At 40.0% G+C, this 17,149-nt stretch overlaps 1 protein-coding gene across 2 annotated transcripts in view; it reads right to left on the bottom strand.

Moving 5' to 3' along the window:
* Window positions 1–448: 448 nt before the first annotated feature.
* The window catches only part of b4galnt1a (beta-1,4-N-acetyl-galactosaminyl transferase 1a), a 44,714-nt gene continuing 28,013 nt past the window's right edge, over window positions 449–17,149 (bottom strand). The window contains exons 1-11 of one of the 2 annotated variants that reach the window (XM_036137651.1): window positions 13,949–14,043; window positions 11,173–11,387; window positions 10,902–11,084; window positions 9,206–9,312; window positions 9,019–9,056; window positions 8,768–8,948; window positions 7,876–7,968; window positions 7,598–7,785; window positions 7,368–7,508; window positions 2,488–2,725; window positions 449–2,404 (exon numbers count right to left, since the gene is read on the bottom strand). In XM_036137651.1, coding sequence (XP_035993544.1) covers window positions 2,193–2,404; window positions 2,488–2,725; window positions 7,368–7,508; window positions 7,598–7,785; window positions 7,876–7,968; window positions 8,768–8,948; window positions 9,019–9,056; window positions 9,206–9,312; window positions 10,902–11,084; window positions 11,173–11,387 — 1,596 coding nt within the window. In that variant the 5' untranslated portion in view covers window positions 13,949–14,043 and the 3' untranslated portion in view covers window positions 449–2,192. Of the gene's footprint in view, window positions 2,405–2,487; window positions 2,726–7,367; window positions 7,509–7,597; window positions 7,786–7,875; window positions 7,969–8,767; window positions 8,949–9,018; window positions 9,057–9,205; window positions 9,313–10,901; window positions 11,085–11,172; window positions 11,388–13,948; window positions 14,044–17,149 lie in introns of those variants that run through there. The other variant, XM_021318505.2, reaches the window with a different exon arrangement.

Genomic DNA, 17,149 nt, shown 5'->3' with positions numbered 1-17,149 from the left:
CTGGCCAAATGTTTATTACGCCAGATTCTACAAAAATACCTAGTACTGTCATGAACACACATGGACTGGCATGAAAAATATAACCCTGCAAAATCCTCAACAAAATCTGAGACATAAGGATGAAGACTTGAGTTGCCTTTAAATAAATCCTCACAGGCAACAATGCAACTGCAGGATAATTAAAATAAACATGTCCACATCATGTTTTATCATAAGCTGAATACATGGAGGATGAGGTGGTGGGGATAAAGATACTAGTAGTGCAGGCAATGTCTCCTGCAGCACACAATAAAACTGACAGACACAAAAGCTACAAAAGGTTTAAAAAGGCAAAATAGGTAAAATAACAAGTGGTAATATAAATAATGAAAAATATTTTCTTCATCAGTTAGATATTATATAGACAAATCATTTGTTCAATTACGTCGTAAGGCATTTTCTCCTGATCTTTTGTTTCCCTCTGGTGGTTAAACGTTGCAATTACTTTTTCTTACTGATGAGGCATTTTGTGATTTTTAAATAAAAGCTCATGCTGTCAAATTTTGCAATAATTCAGCCTTTTTATTGATTTTTAGAAATACATTGTAGAACAAACTATTTTCAGTAAATTTTAACCCATTAACAAATCTCTACAACACACACACACACACACACACACACACACACACACGAAGGGGGGCAGACTTGGTAAATTCTATTTTCAGAACCGCTTTTCTAAGTTTATACATATATCCCTCAACCAATGTGAATGAGAAGGGGAGCCGGATCTTTCCACCATAACAAGATAGCTAGTAATTGATGAATAAATGAATGGTCTTTGGTAAGTCTAGGTCCAGGGCAACTCCAAAGAAAGCGAAGGAGTTTGGCCCAATCTTACAGTGCAAAATTTCAGATAAAGTATGACAGATTGACTTCCAGAAATCAGCCAGAGAGGCCAAAACATAATAATAATGTAGTAGGTGCACTCCTACACCTGACACACGTCAGGTCCAGATTCAGGTCAATGCGGCGCAGTTTGATGTTGGAGAAGTGTAACCGTTGGACAACTTTAAAATGTTGAAGTACGTGGCTTGTGAGTGAACATTAAGGATGAATGCACCTGAGCCATAATAGAGTTCTGCATATTGCCAGGGATGGTGGAATGGAGATCTTGTTCCCAAACTGCTTTTAAAGTAGGGTTTTATTGATAGAAAGGTATCAAGAGGATTATCTGGAGGTGTACGGGGTAACTGTGAACTCATGCTTCACAATTAATATCTGACTTGCAGAAACCTTAAAAAAAGTCTGGATGCCATTCCAATTTTTTTTGTTTGTTCAGGAAATATAAATCTGTAAAGCACCTCACCCTTTTTCCATGCCAAACTTGAAAGCCAGCTTATGGAGCAAACAGGTGACTAGCTGTTAAAGAACAAAGAGTTAGCGAGAGCCTGTGACTTGCTACTCCATTGCTTGCCACCAGAGATCCCCCATGATTTTTTTTTCTCCCAGTTGAGCTCTGTTGCGTTTTTAAAGCATTCTTCTGAATCTTTTGAGCAGTATTAGTTAGGCTATACCACTTTCCGAATCAAGTGGCAAGTAAATGCAGGATTTTTTTCCTCTCAGTATTCTAATCTTTTTTTTAGATATATCTGTATATACAATAATAGTACATTCACACAAAAAGTACACATTTAGAAAACACAAAGTTAGAGCTTACCTGGAATTTAAATAGCCCACATGGAGCACAGGCAGTGAATTTCACTTTACAAATCCATATATAAAATTCAAAGAAAATAAACAACACACGTTGGCATTGTAAAAATGGCAATAAAAGGATGAGTGCTTCACACAACAACAATCAGCTGGATTGTTATAACAGTTTATAAGAAAATCCCCAGCCATAAGATGGAATGGTAAATGGCTTGTACTTGTATAGCACTTTAACCATTCTGACAACCCCAAAGTGCATTACACGATAGTCAGTCATTCATCCATTCGCACACACATTCACACTCTGACAGTGGTGAGCAATGTTAGAAGCCACAGCTGCCCTGGGGTAGACTGACAGAGGCAAGAATTATTATTATTATTATTATTTTTTTACCAAACAGCAAAAACAGGCTTAAACTGGAGGTAACCGGTTTTGGCTCAGTTTTTCTGTTATACTTTTACCAAAGAATAACAGTTTTTCAGAACAGTGGAAGCTCACTTTTTTATTGGCTGGTCATGCACTTGAACCTGTTCTTAAAATAGAAGACTTCATTATGAAGGTCACTATCTCCATTTGTTGAGGAGTATCTGAATTGCTCATAGGTCTTCTGTGCTTCTGTTTTAGTCCACGGCAGCTTGATCTTTGATGCGTGGTTAATGATCACATCACTGCAGGAGCCAATGTGCATGGTGCCCAGAGCATCTATAAAAAACTCTGCAGAAATGAAAGAAAAAGTAATTAGTAATTCATATTTAAAGGTCTATGCAAAAATGTTAATTTAATAAACAGCTCCTAACCTAGATGGCCATTTCTTGACAGGCGGGGGTCAAAGCCAACCTCTCGAACTTTGTCCGTTCGAGCCATAAAGAAGTTGATTACGGCATCTGCTACTACACAGTTGGGATATCCCTCAATTACATGGTGGTATCCATTCCTCATATGTAAACAGTTGCCATCCTTTCCCCCTTCTTCCACTGAAATTGTGTGACGGTAGGTGGCAGTGTAACCAGTTACTTCTCTCACCGCACCACCGACCTAAAGTTGATGCAAAAAAAGGGACATGCGTTTTCTTTTTTAATTTTTTTATGGTCTTTATTTTCAAAATCAAAAGAAAAAAGTAAGCATAACTTGTGTTAAATAATGCCATTACAAGTAAATGCAAGTATGAGCGTGAGGTCAGTTAAAACCAGGTTTACGGTTTCAATGCCTTCTGTGGCAAAGCTTGCAACACAGTGAGCAATACAGAAACATATGTCACAGCTGTGTAAGGTTAGTTCAGAAATTCAGGGTGTCTAGTTCAGATCTGTTGTTGGGTCATATTTTTTCTTCAGTTTTACATACATTTCTGAACGTTTACATACATTTCTTTCAGTATTTCATAGAATTCCTTGTTAAACTATTTGACTTGTATCATCCATATTTGTTTGCTGGAATTTTGTCCCATTCATCTAGACAGAACTGGTGTAACTCAATGAAATTTGTAGGTCACCTTGCTACCAAGCAACTTTTGATTTCTGCACACTAATGTTCAATGGCTGTGAAATGAGGGCTTTATGATGGGCACTCAAATATGTTTACATGCACAAGATTTCACCATCAGATTAAAATGTAGTTGGATTAAAAGACAAAAAGAAAACAATTGGATTATACCATTTATATGGGCACACAAATAATAATTAGACCTGAAGATATCTAAATGACAGGGGGTATTTTGAAGCAGGAATATGAAGGGCAACTTGACAGCAATAAGAAAACTGCAGGGGGTGCTGATAGCTGCTTGTTTGCTTACTCAGGTGGGCCAACAGGAGTCTCTCTAGGACCCTCATGATGCAGGATTTCAGGGCAACAGTTCTAAAGTCATTGAGGACTGATGGGTAAGTTTTCTTCTGTACTGGAACAATGCAGGACATCTTTCACAACACTGGAACCTTCTCCTTGGTCAGACTATGGTTGAAGAGGTGCTATAGAATCCCGGGGAGCTGCTCTACACAAGCCTTCAGGACTCTGGGGTAGACACTATCTGGACCTTGAGCATTCACCTGACTTCTAGAGACAGAACAGTGGAAGGGAGGCAAAGGGAACAGCACCATCTTCTGGTTTGGTTGGCAACAAACATGTAGAAACAGAAGGGTCCATGGCTGAGGTGAAAGATAAAACATCTGAGGTGACAGGAAAGTTTTGTGTGATGATCATTTGTCTTGTTCCTGCAAGCTTTCTTCTCATTAAGCAGTTCCTTTGGGTCAATGGTGATCCATAGTTTGTTGTTGGAGAAGTATCACACCGTTGTGGTGGGGATGGTGTTGTCCACACAGAAGTTTATATAGTCAGTCATATCCTAAGTCATGGTATTGATGTCCTCTCCATGTGGCTGGCACAGTGCATCCCAGTATGTTGCCTCAAAACAATTCTTAAGGGGTTTCTTGTCTTCCGGTGACCATTTTCACAGTTCTTTTTACTACAGGTTGCCTTTGATAAAGAGGCGTATTGATTCTGAGTAGAGAAAAAACAGATTTGCCATGAGGAGGTTTTGCCTTGGGGATATATGAGTCCATCACATTTGCATAAAACAAGAAAAGAGTTTGGTTTTCTCTGGTGGAGCAGGTGACAAACTGTTGAAAAGTTGCAACAAATGCATTGGGATGTTGTGCCTGTAGCTTATCCACAACTGAGCTGATGACATTGTATGCAGTGTTGGCAGCAGCTGATGGTGGAAAGTAGACTGTTGCCAAAATAACACTGGTGAACTCTCTGGGTAAATAATATGGACGAAAACTCACTGCTAACACTTCAATATAGGGGCTGCAGAGGCAAAACGTTACAGTGACATATCCTGGATGACACTGTCTGTTATTAACCAGCACCGCCAATCCACCACCTTTGCTCTTTCCACTCTTCTTTAAATCTCTGTCTGCTTGTATGGTCAGAAAGCCTGGCAGAGAGATGCAGGAGTTAGGGATATGATCCTACAGCCATGTTTCAGTTCAACACATAATACTGCATTCCCAATTTTCAGGCTGGGTCCGTGTTAAGGCTTGGAGTTCCTCCAACTTGTTTCCCAAAGACCTCACATTGCCCATAATAATCGATGGAATAGATGGCTTAAATTTCCTCCTCTCTCTTTTTATTCTTGCTCCTGCGCTGCATCCTCGTTGCCTCCTTTTCAGCTCATCTTGGATTTGGGGATGTAGTTGAAGTATTATTTCAGTTTTTGAAATGTTAATCAGCAGCCCCCCCCCCTCCCAAAAAAAAATCCTTCTAGCAGCGCAGTGTCCAACTACGGTTGAGAAAAAAAAAGATAAAAACAAAGCAACTTTTGATTCACAAGAAGGAGAAAACTCAAGTTCCTTAAAATATTTGCAAAAATTTTTAGATATTAAATGAGACTACAGCTTGGAGCTGCTGAGAGCAGTTACTTGGAAAAGCACTGTGGACATCAGAGACGGGACATACATAGATATGGACAAAAGAGACTGATAAAGGGAAACTGTTAGTTATCTCGGGGCATCACTACACATGGATAAACTCTGGCTCCAACCAGTCTGGCAGGACCAGACTGGGTGCAGACAGGGCGCTGGTGTGCCTAACCGCTGACAGGGGGCAGTAGTCATTAATGTTAAACAACAGAGCTATTCCAACGTGCAGCCACCTTGAGCAATGCAATTTTAGCACAATATGGTTACACCACTCACAATTTTGTTACACTACTCCCGGTTTACACATTTGGTAAACATATATAAACAGTATATTTTCTTGATTTTTTACATGTTAAGAAAGAAAAAGGGAAGTTGGGAATTGTTAAAATTTAAGACATTTATTTTGTTTCACACCACTGTAGCTGACTACTCAAGCTGTAAGGTGTTTATTATGCCTGGTGGAAGAATCAGTCTTTGTGGTGGCTAATTTTACAAAGAACGCTCTGTAGCGCCGACCTGAAGATAAAAGTCTGAACAGTTTATGTGTGGGGTCAGCAAAGATGTTAGCAACCATTTCCCTGACCATAGACCTTGATGAAAGTAAGGTCAACCCTGATGACCAAATTGCTTGTTGCAATTTGGACCTGTCCTGTTTTGTGGATGAGAATGATGGCAATGTAGAAGATGACCAGCATCTCTTGCTCTTCCGAACAGTGTCTATATATGAAGACCAGGTTGGGTCCAAAAGGGTGTTTACAAGGAACTGGAAGTGAAAACAGAAGACAGTGCTGTAGAGGATGGTGAGGGGGCACACTGTGGGTTAGATTGTTTGGAGGTACTCCATCAACTCCAGTCTTGAGTGGGTTAAGCTCAAGGTGGTTCTGACTGCACCAGTGGTCCAGCCGATTCACCTCATGTTGATATACAGACTTGTCAATATACGGACTACTGGTTGATCGAAAAAGCCCTGCTCAGAGATTTCAGCTCCACATTGTGCCAATCAAAGGCTAATGCAGTGGTCTCTTTTAGAGGATCCTTGGTCCAGCTGGAATCTGTTTGCATATTTGTGATGACATTTCAGTTATTTTTTGTTTTGGTCATCAGAACAAAAGTCAAAACATGTCTCAATGCAGTACACTGCAAGTCACTTTTAGTTATGGGCACTGACCAAAAGGGTTTAGGCAGAAGTAGAACTAGAGGCTATCCCTATTACATTCCTTGGTTGAAAATTACCAACATATACTTGCTCATATCAAACGAATATAGAAGATGGGGGATAAACCCCCCCCAAAAACATTTCTAAATGTTATGGCAGTACAGATGAAAAAAGCTAACAGACAGCTGATGTCTTGCAAGACTTGTCCCTTTTATTTTCCACCCATCTCTCAATCTGCTTTCAGAATGAAGGTGCTGAGAAAAAGAGGAACGGGAGACGGCTGGTAATTTGATCTACCTAGTATTAGCACAAGTCTATGTATGTTTGTTCACCTATTATTTTTTTACATAGGCTGCTCCCAGGAACACCTGGTTCTGACTTTTCCATTGCCTTGCTATTTGCCCTACAGCAGAAACACTCTGGTTATGTTGTTGTATGATTTCTTTTAGTTTGATTATTTCTTATATTTGCAACAACAAGATTTAATGCTTATCTTCTGCAAATAAGCACAGTCTACACCACTAAGTTACAGATGTTTTTTATGCCATACATTTGTTATTTTGGTTTGATTAAGTTATTTAAAGTTTAGGTATGTAATTTAATGAATAAATTACCTTACAAAACTATGTTGAATGTTACATTTTAATACATTTGGATTAATTGTTTAAACTAATATTAGTCATGTACTGGTTATTAACTGTGTCTGAACTGATACTGGACAAATTCTGGTTACTCTGTGTGGTAGCACTTTGTAAGTTTTGTGGTTCTTTATACAATCCTCTCATAAGGCCAATTAGATCGCATTGTGTGCCCAAGTTCATCCTATTGTATGGGGTACACTTGCCCAAGACGATGCATATCTTATTCTGATGACCGTGCTCTTTCTACAGAAAAGACAAGTGGGTAATAGAAAAAGCAAAGCGGTTTCTGCAAGCACTATATATCAACAGTTAGCTGTAGATCATCATGTTTGATTAATACAGAAAGGTTCCAAGCATGTGCATTTCCCAGATTTATAGGATTAAAGGACAGAACAAGTTTTGACTTAAGTGAAAAACATGCAGTAAAAAACATAAAATCCCCCAAATCAGTTTTATGTTCAACTTACCAGATCCAGGGTCGTTTTCTCCAAGATTTCCACCATCTTTTCCAGCTTGGTATTTGCAGTAAAGATGAAATCGTCATCCACCCAGAGCACATACTTGGTAGCCACTTGAGACACTGCCAGGTTTCTTCCTGCAAACCAGCCCTATGCGGAGAAATCCAAACACTTCTCCTGTATGATGGAATCATAATTGCATCATGCAGGACAACACAAAGGACATCAAGCTTCTTTACCTTTCCAAATGGCATAATGTATTGCTCAATATGAGCACCAGTCACTGGCTTTGGGTGTTCGTTGTCATCTGCAATAACTATGGTGATGGTGGGGTAAAACTGCCTTATACTGTCAATGAGATCTTTCAGTTTGTCGTAGCGCAAAAAGGTCTTAGTGGCAATGGTAACCAGAGAGGTAATGTTATAACCTGAGAGCAAATAGAGAAAAAAATAACACTTTTCTTAAATCATTCACTGGCAAAGACAATCCTCTAGATTAAATGTTTGTCCTCACAAACCTTTACTTTTTCCAGAGTTGTACAGTTTTGGAACAACTCTATGTCCAACATTGATGGTAAAATATGACTGATGACCTTCAGTTCCAAACTGAACTGTCGGATAGAGCAAAAACTCATATAAGTCCAGTTACAGAAGAGGGAATACATTTCTGATTTAAAAAGCTTAGAAGAAATAACCAAAAACAAAACATTTTTGCTCATACCTCCTTCCTAGCCAGTATGATGTTAAAGAGTTTAGGGTCAAATGTAACCCTTCCAAACTCCTCTATTATTATATTATTATTAGTGGGAGTGGTGGGCTAGTGGTTAAGGAGTCATTTGCATCTTGGAGAGGCCAAAAAAGTTGCTGGTTTGAAAACTCACTCTGTCACTTTGGGTCCCTGAGCAATAACCTTAAGACAGATCGATCCAAGTGCGCAGCACAACCTAATGTGGCAGCACACTCCTCCCTTAGGGAAGGGTTAAAAGCACAAAACCAACCCCCCTCTGAGGGACTATAAAGGGAATGTTCTCCCTTTGTAGGGAAATATTTACTTATTTTAAGCGGCTTCTTAATGTCAATAAAGTGTACACCTACATCGGTGTACACCTATTCAACACATTTGTCGAATACGTTCTGACGTAGTGAACAATCACCTCAAAAGACTGATCAGCTGCTTCTGCCGTACTATTGAATGTTCCCATCCTGCTTGAAAACAGAGCGACACATTCTGTCTGTGGTCCGTGCTAGTCAGCAACCTCTACTTCCTTAAAGTCAATGCCCGTCTCAAAGAAATGTCACACCACCAAAACCACCACCATAGGGCTACAATTGCCCTATTTCTTGATGCAAAAGAAACTTGTCTATCACTCATGATCTCCTGAAATCATGAGGTCAAAATGTGAACTTTACCTGAGTCTGCCGTCTTTGGATGAAACACGGTGTTGGTGTATGTGACAAACTGGAGCTGCCTGTTTAGAGCAGAGAGATCCGGACTAGACAGTGATATATGCTTTTCACCCATTCCTCTAACAGAGACTCTGTCCACTGTAGCAGCAACATCAAAGGTCCCCAGTGTTGCTGTCAAATTCACCTGTTTTTAGAGAAAATTAAAATTACTAGAAATAATAGGTAATAAGACAATATAAAAATAAAAAAGTTACCATATAGTTGTTTTTTCCTTCCTGTCTGAGACTCAGACCTGTGGAAAGAGTGTCTTATTAATGGAACATTCTGATTGAACATAACGAAAGATGATTACAGGTTTTCTAGTACATTTAAGATTTTACAGTATACTGTTTATACCGCAGTTTTCTTCTGACACTATACTGTGTTATTAAGTATTATTACCTGGGATGATAATAGTTTTGAGCGGTGGCACCTCCACACCTTGGGTGGGATACTGAAGAGGATTGTTTGCCTCGGCAATAATGAGCATATCTGCTGGAGAGTAGGACCTATACACAAAGACACAACATGTATAGGAGCGAGGTAAAGATTGGTTGCTCTAACTAAGAGATAAGATAAGATAGTCTTTATTGATCTCACAATGGAGAAATTCACTCGTCACATCGGCTCATACAAGAAGGTGCAGAGTAGGGAAGGTGCATTCAGTTATATACAGTGAATCTTCATATATACAATGGATCAGAAAGAATACCAAAAAACTAACTAAAGCTACTCTAGCGTTCCACAAGCTGACCACAGTGTCCCACTTACACCTCTCCCACAAATGCTTCTCTACTGAAAGCACAGGTTCAGTCACACGCTAAAGAAAGTTTCTATTTAAGACTAAACCACTTTTATCAGTTACTGGTACACAAGAAAAAAAGGTTAATTAAATTACCAAAGTGTAACTGTGTAGGTCCATTATTTTGTTCATTAGAAAAAAATGAACTAGACTGTCTAAACCACCAGATTAAACGGAATGCACACGCTCACACGCACCCCCCCCAAACCCCCCCCCCCCCGCAACGCCACACACACACTTTTTCTAACACAGAACCCTAACTCACAAGTTCAGCAGCTTTGTTTTTCATACCACTATAAATAAGAGCTATTTGCATGAATACATAGACTGGTGCTCATTCCAGGGGTTATAAGGAAATGAAAGTATTTCAGACACAGCAAACTCAGTCTGGTTTCTAAAAAAGGGAAACTGTAATCTGAAATATAAAAAAACACCAGTTAATAAACTCTGAAATACTTTGGTTTACATTCTTGCTAGACGTTCTCTAGTAAGACGATCCACCACCTCCTCTTTCTCATCAGAGACTGTGAATATGTTTTAGTCTATGAATAGTTAGACTAAATCAACACATCTACATTTTGCTACCACATCTAGTGCTACATATTAGTTTAAAGGTAGAGTCGGCGATTTTTCGGTAAGTTTCCAAAGGTCCAATTTGGAATAACTGCGCATGTACAAGACTGTGTTACCAGCTCTTCTGCTCCTCAGGAGGAACGTGTTGGGAGAAAAATAAAAAATAAAATAAAATAAAAATCACCCAATTCCACTCTGGTCTTATTTCTTTGTACATAGGCCTTCCTTTTCTTCTCATAAACCTGTACGTGGTTTGCTTCTTGTGACTGTTAGTCATGTTCAGAATATACAGTGAGAGCAGCAGCGCTACATTTAATGGCTAACACCAAAGCAAAAAGCTAAGCCAACCAGATACATAAACACTAGAGGCGTGCATGCACAGCCAGCAAACGGAAACTAACAATGAACGAGCAAGCACAATGGCATTATGCGAGCACATCAGAATGATTGGCATGTGGCCTGCAAACTGTTACGGGTGTACCCCGCCTCTCGCCCATTGACAGCTGGAGATAGGCACCCCTCGTGACCCCACAAGGGATAGGCATGTTAGAAAATGGATGGATAATGTATTGACTACTGTCAAAATGAAAGCACCATTTCACCCAGTATAACAAAAAATGTCTCTGAACAAGATTACCATCTATAGCTTTAAATGTAGAGCGGACGTTGCCCGTTATGATAACAAAGGTGTCTACGCATGGCACTCTTATCTTTGACCTTTACCTTCTCAGAAAGTGGTGGTACTCCTCCGCTCTTTGATGCTCTACACCCTGAGGATCAGGTTTCTTTTCTAAGAATGCATGCTGAAGGTTGTGAGCCCAAACACGAGGGTAGAGCAGATCAGAGAACGGTAGGCGAAAGGTTTCCTTTCCAGCCTGGCACACGCATGCATTCTGAGCCAACTGACTGTGGGAGGAGTTAAACAATAAGTTGGTAAGGATAATGAGATGAATATATAACTAAAGAAACAAATAAATATAGTGTAACAACACACCGTGCCACGTCTTCTTTGATCTGGAAAGAAATATCAGAATAATCACTCATGATATGTTGAATTTTCACACTGAGGAGTCTTTGGATTGGGCTGCCCTGCCTTGGTTGGACGTCAACTTCTAAGCCTCTTGATGGGGTCCACACGGTGAAGAGCGCAACCAGCAACAATACAGGGATCAAAATCACTATGAAGCATAGTCTGTTCTTAACAGGCATCTAGGGAGGAAGAACAAAATTTTTTTTAGAATGACATGAGAGACAAAGAAACATGTTAGAGGTACAGTAGAAGACCTTGTTATCATGAAGGTGCAAGCAGAGTTTTAGTCACTCGGGACGAAAGATGCTCAGAGAAATCGTCTGGTGAGCGGAATTAGACTATCTTACACTTCATCAGCCCTGTTAATGATCTGCTGGTGTGAAACTGAAACTATATATTTTTTCTGCTCACAGAATGGACGGCACCATATCTCGCTGTAATTGGTACTGTTCGGTGTACATTGTTACAGTGTGAATAAAACTCAGTTATTTTCAGCATCAGTGTGGCCTCATCCGAATGCCTGCTCAAAATTACTGAGATGTAGGGTTGGGCAATATGAAACAAAAATAATATCCCCATACTTTTAGGCTATCACCGATATACGATATTTATCCTGATACGTTTTTCTTTTCATAAGGAAATTATAAAATGGCACCTCTGAATCAATGCTTTATCCCAAATGTCTCACAGGCACATTTATTTTTAACAAACAGCTGTAGATAAATATGAGAAAAGGCTGAAAAATAAGCTACTGGAACACAGAAAAGTATCATTCTAATGCAACATAGACCATCTTGTTATAAACAATATAGTCTCATTTTATATCGCTTTAATTTTTTTTAACCATTTTTAAAATCCCAATACATTGCCCAGCTCTAGATGTAACTGTAATGTATCTTGCAGTTTAGGGATAAGATGTGAAGATGTAGTGGTGGTTAAAATAATCTGCTGTCTTCTCTGCATGCATGTAGACCTAAAATATGTCAGCTTAACTTTTTCAAAGCCACTATGAGGGCAGTGTTATAGATTGTCAATGGATAAAGACAGCAGTGGTGGTGTTTACATGTTTCATTAGCTGCTTACATTTATATACCTTAGTTTTGTTGTACAGTGTGCAATATGTTGTAGTTCCTTCTGTTAAATTCCCATTTATTAAATATTTTTTTCTGTTTTATACTAAACATTTAAACGTAGTTTGAAATTCCATTCAGAGGGGATCCAAACATCTTTGCTTGCTTTTTTTAAAGTAACAAAACAGTTAATTTCCTTGGTAATTAATTACATTTACAATATTGTAACTCAGGTACTTATCTGAAGTAATTTGACTTGATGGTATTTAAAGTTTATTACTTCTCTAAAGAAGTAACTAGTAACTATAACCAATCCAACGCTGGTGCCATACTCATTTTCAAGCACAGGCTCTGTACTAAGGGTCAGTAAAATTAAACTTAACTTCCTTATCAATTAATTAACTTGTGCCATATTCAAGCAAGTCTGACTTGCAACCCTTCAAGGGTGTTCCTCACCGTACACTTGTTTGACTGTGGTGAGCCAAGGATGCTGCAGCTACATTTTGGTATCAGTGTTATGTGCTTTGGGCACACAATTTTGTTTATTTGTTTTTTTTTTTGTTTTGTATTGAACTTTAGTTGAGTGGTTTTGTTGAGAGATTTGAGCATTAGATAATTTTTATTTTGTTTGATAATTGGATTACATTAGTTGTGGTGCTATTGGTCCGCCTATAAATAGGCTGGGTCTCAACATATTGGGGCCCCGCCCTTCCACTTGTCACCACCACCAAGGATGTGTCCTGATTGCGGTGATCGGACGTCTTCTGGAGCTGTGTGACCCAGCTGACGGTGACAGCTGACGACTCCAGCCGGCCATGTGGTATTTTTGTTAGCTTTTTGTTTGTTTGCTGTTTTGATGATTTTGGCCTGGTGGGACCGGTTGTTCTGTTTTCGGTTTTTACTTTGCAATAGTTTTTTTGTTTTGCTTTAGTCTGCTTATAGTAGAGGCTTCGACGGCCCTGTATAGGGTTGGCCCTCTACTATAGCATTGTGTTCTTTTGATCGGCTCACCAGGTCCAACATTCTGTTAATACTTTGGAGAGAGATGTTTTTTTTCTCATTTTCACTCTCCCTTTTTTTTTGGACACAGAGAAACTGAGGGTATTTAAACTCACTCTCTTTTTTTCCCCTCTCCCTCCACAGAGAAGGAAAGAACCTGAAAAAGAAGTCCAAGAGAGGTTTTTGAAAATAAACTATTGTTGTTAACCCTCATTTCTGTCTACGTGTCCTTAAATATGTTGGCCCCTTTCTGGGACGTAACATATTTATGGGGGCTCGTCAAAAAAATTGTTTACCTAGCAACTAGTTGTGTCCTGCGGTTGTTTTTGGCAGTTATGCTGGTTTTGTTGTGTATTTTTGGAACAGTCGGAGGTGTTGTGGTGGTTAATTAGGACAGTTGGGCGTGGTGTGCTGGTAGCTTTAGTTGTGCATGGGCTGCATGTTGTTAATTTGTGTGGCTTGATTCTACGGTCTAGACATGGAGTTTGACCTGGATGAGTTTGTTAAAAAGCCCACTTTGGAGTCCTTGGATAGATGCACGAAGGATCAGTTGCTGTTAGTAGCCGATCATTTTGAAGTTACAGTAAATAGACGTGCTAAAAGAGGAGCAATTGAAACTGAGTTGTCAGCAGCACTGGTTCAGATTGGGATTTTTTCTGCTACAAGCTTACCAAAAAGTCCTCCTGCGTCTCCTTTGGAAGCTTCGTCAGATGACCCAGTTCGTCTAAAAGAACTTGAAGTTGAATTAGGACGGCTGGCTTTGAGAGAGAAGGAGTTGTATCTTGAACAAAGGAAACTGGAGATACAAGCTGACCTGCGTGTGAAAGAAAATGTTCGCTTGGTTCCTCCATTTAATGAGCGAGATGTTGATAAATATTTCACCCTATTTGAAAGGGTGGCACTCGCACTTAAATGGCCGAAAGAGATGTGGACTTTGTTGTTGCAATGTGCATTAATTGGCAAAGCGCAAGAGGCATATGCTTCGCTGTCTGTGGCAGATAGCCTTGATTTTGACAAAGTTAAAAGTGCTATTTTGCGGGCGTATGAATTAGTGCCTGAAGCGTATCGCCAAAAATTTCGCAAACTGAAAAAACATTACAATCAAACGTATGTAGAATTTGTCAGAGACAAAGAAATTCTCTTTGATCGTTGGTGCTCTTCTAAAAATGTCAAGGACTTTGCACAACTTAAGCAGCTCATGTTAATGGAAGATTTTAAAAACAGTTTGCCAGAGAAGGTTACTACCTATTTAAATGAAAATAAAGTGTCAAATGTGTCAGAAGCTGCAGTACTTGTTGACGAGTACATGTTAACACACAAAGCTAATTTTGAGCGATCACATGTCTTTCATAAGTTTGACAAACTAGAAAATAACGGGAAAGAGTGGGCGAAACCTGTTTCGTTCACTGAATCAGAGACCCATGCTGCACTCAGTGGTGTTGAAAGTAAGTCCGAACATGTGTTGGATTTTAAAGCTACTGTGACGTGTTTTTATTGTAAAAAGAAAGGACACATTGTGGCCAACTGCCCGGTTTTAAAGAAAAAGAACACTAAGCCGGTTGCTCTAGTTAAAACCGTAAATCACGTTACTCAGTTACTTTCAACAAAGTCTTGTGAATATGCCGATTTTAAGCCTTTTGTTATGGATGGGTTTATTTCTGTGTCTGATAGTAGTGAGAAAATCCCAGTAAAAATATTGCGTGATACTGCTGCTTCTCAATCCTTTATTTTGGAGGGGGTTTTGCCATTAAATAGTGACACTGCAATTGGTTCTGATGTGCCAGTTCGTGGTTTTGGCATGCAAGACATTGGTGTCCCACTGCACAAAGTTGTGATCCACTCTGAGCTGTGGTCTGGTAACGCTGTGGTTGGGGTGCGCCCTAGTTTTCCTATAGCAGGCGTCTCCATGATCATGGGCAACGATTTGGCTGGGGGTCGAGTGTTAGTTACTCCAGACGTTACACCCGTCCCGGTGTTGCAAACCTGTCCAGATGAGCTTGCTCGTACGTTCCCTGATGTGTTCACATCATGTGCAGTTACGCGTGCAGCACTTAAGCGTCAACAAGAGGTCGATAAAGATGACTTGGACTTGAGTGATAGTTTTCTGTGCAACATTGAATCCAAACCTGTGTCATTAAAGAGAACTGTGGAGGAAGACATGTTGGATGCACAGGATCTGTGTTTGTCCAGAAATCAGTTGATAGATCTCCAAAAAACTGACAAAAGCTTAGAACATTTATTTAGCGAGGCGTTAACTGATAAGTCCGACTCCATTTCTTCTGGCTTTTTCCTAAATGATGGTCTTTTAATGCGTAAATGGACGCCATTAAATGTTTCCCCTGTTGAAGAGTGGAGTGTGGTGAAACAGATTGTTGTTCCAACCCCATATCGTACAGAGATTTTGCAGTTAGCACATGACAATCCACTAGCTGGTCACCTTGGCATAAGAAAAACATATGATCGCATTTTGCGTAATTTCTTTTGGCCAGGATTGAAGAAGGATGTCGTACGCTACTGTAATTCGTGTCATTTCTGTCAAGTATCTGGAAAACCCAATCAGACAATTCCCCCGCACCATTGTATCCCATTCCAGCTATTGCTGAACCATTCGAACGAGTACTGGTTGACTGTGTGGGTCCGTTACCTCGAACCAAAGCGGGGAATAAGTTCTTAGTAACAGTGATGTGTACCTCCACTCGATTTCCAGAGGTTTTTCCCAGTGCGTAAGATATCTACACCAGTAATAGTGAAAGCTTTAACAAAGTTTTTTTCATTGTTTGGTTTACCTCGGGTTGTGCAGACTGACCAAGGATCTAACTTTATGTCCAAAGTTTTTGCACAGGTTTTAAAACAACTTGACATAAAGCACTGTCACTCCAGCGCTTATCACCCAGAAAGTCAGGGGGCACTCGAGCGTTTCCATCAAACGTTAAAAACAATGCTTCGCACCTACTGTTTGGAGTTCGAAAAGGACTGGGATGAAGGGGTACATTTACAACTGTTTGCCATACGGGAAGTGGTTCAGGAGTCTCTGGGGTTCAGTCCGTCGGACTTGGTTTTTGCTCACACTGTTCGTGGGCCATTAAAATTATTAAAAGAGAAGTGGTTGTGTGAAAAATCTGACCAAAACTTATTGGACTATGTGAGTAACTTTCGGCTGAAGCTGATCCATGCGTGCGAGATAGCCAAAGATAGTCTAAAAACTGCACAGGCTAAAATGAAGTCCTGGTTTGACAGAAATGCAGTTATGAGAGTTTTTGAGCCGGGTGACAAAGTATTGGTGTTACTTCCAGTTCCGGGTTCTAGCTTACAAGCACGCTACAGTGGCCCTTATGTGGTCAAGAAGAAAGTCGGAGATAGAGATTATTTGGTCTCTACTCCTGATCGAAGGCGGAAATCTCGCCTATGTCATATTAATATGCTGAAGCCTTACATCGAGCGTGCAGCCTCTCTGACTGTCAGTTGTGTTTCCAGTGAATCAGCTGACGTATGTGTCGGGGCCGGTGCGGATGCAGGGGAGGAGCTGTGTGGTGCTGAACCTGAAGGTGACGTCTGTTTGCCGGATGTCTCTAAAGGAAAGTTTCCAAATTCAGAAATGCTGGAAAACTTACCTCTCTTGTTGTCTCACCTTGATTTTTCCAAGCAGGCTGATGTCATTAATTTGATCCAGTCTCATGTGTTGCTGTTTGCAGACATTCCCACTCAGACTCGTGTGCTTAGCCATGACATTGATGTTGGTGATTCCAAGCCCATTAAACAGCACCCTTACAGAGTGAACCCGGACAAACGACGCCGTTTGAAAACACAGGTGGAGTACATGGTGAAACATGGACTTGCTGTTGCCAGCAGTAGTGCGTGGAGTTCGCCATGCC

This window comes from Fundulus heteroclitus, chromosome 1, assembly GCF_011125445.2.
Source record: "Fundulus heteroclitus isolate FHET01 chromosome 1, MU-UCD_Fhet_4.1, whole genome shotgun sequence".
In the NCBI taxonomy this organism is placed as follows: domain Eukaryota; kingdom Metazoa; phylum Chordata; class Actinopteri; order Cyprinodontiformes; family Fundulidae; genus Fundulus; species Fundulus heteroclitus.
This window is presented reverse-complemented; position numbering and strand designations above follow the sequence as displayed.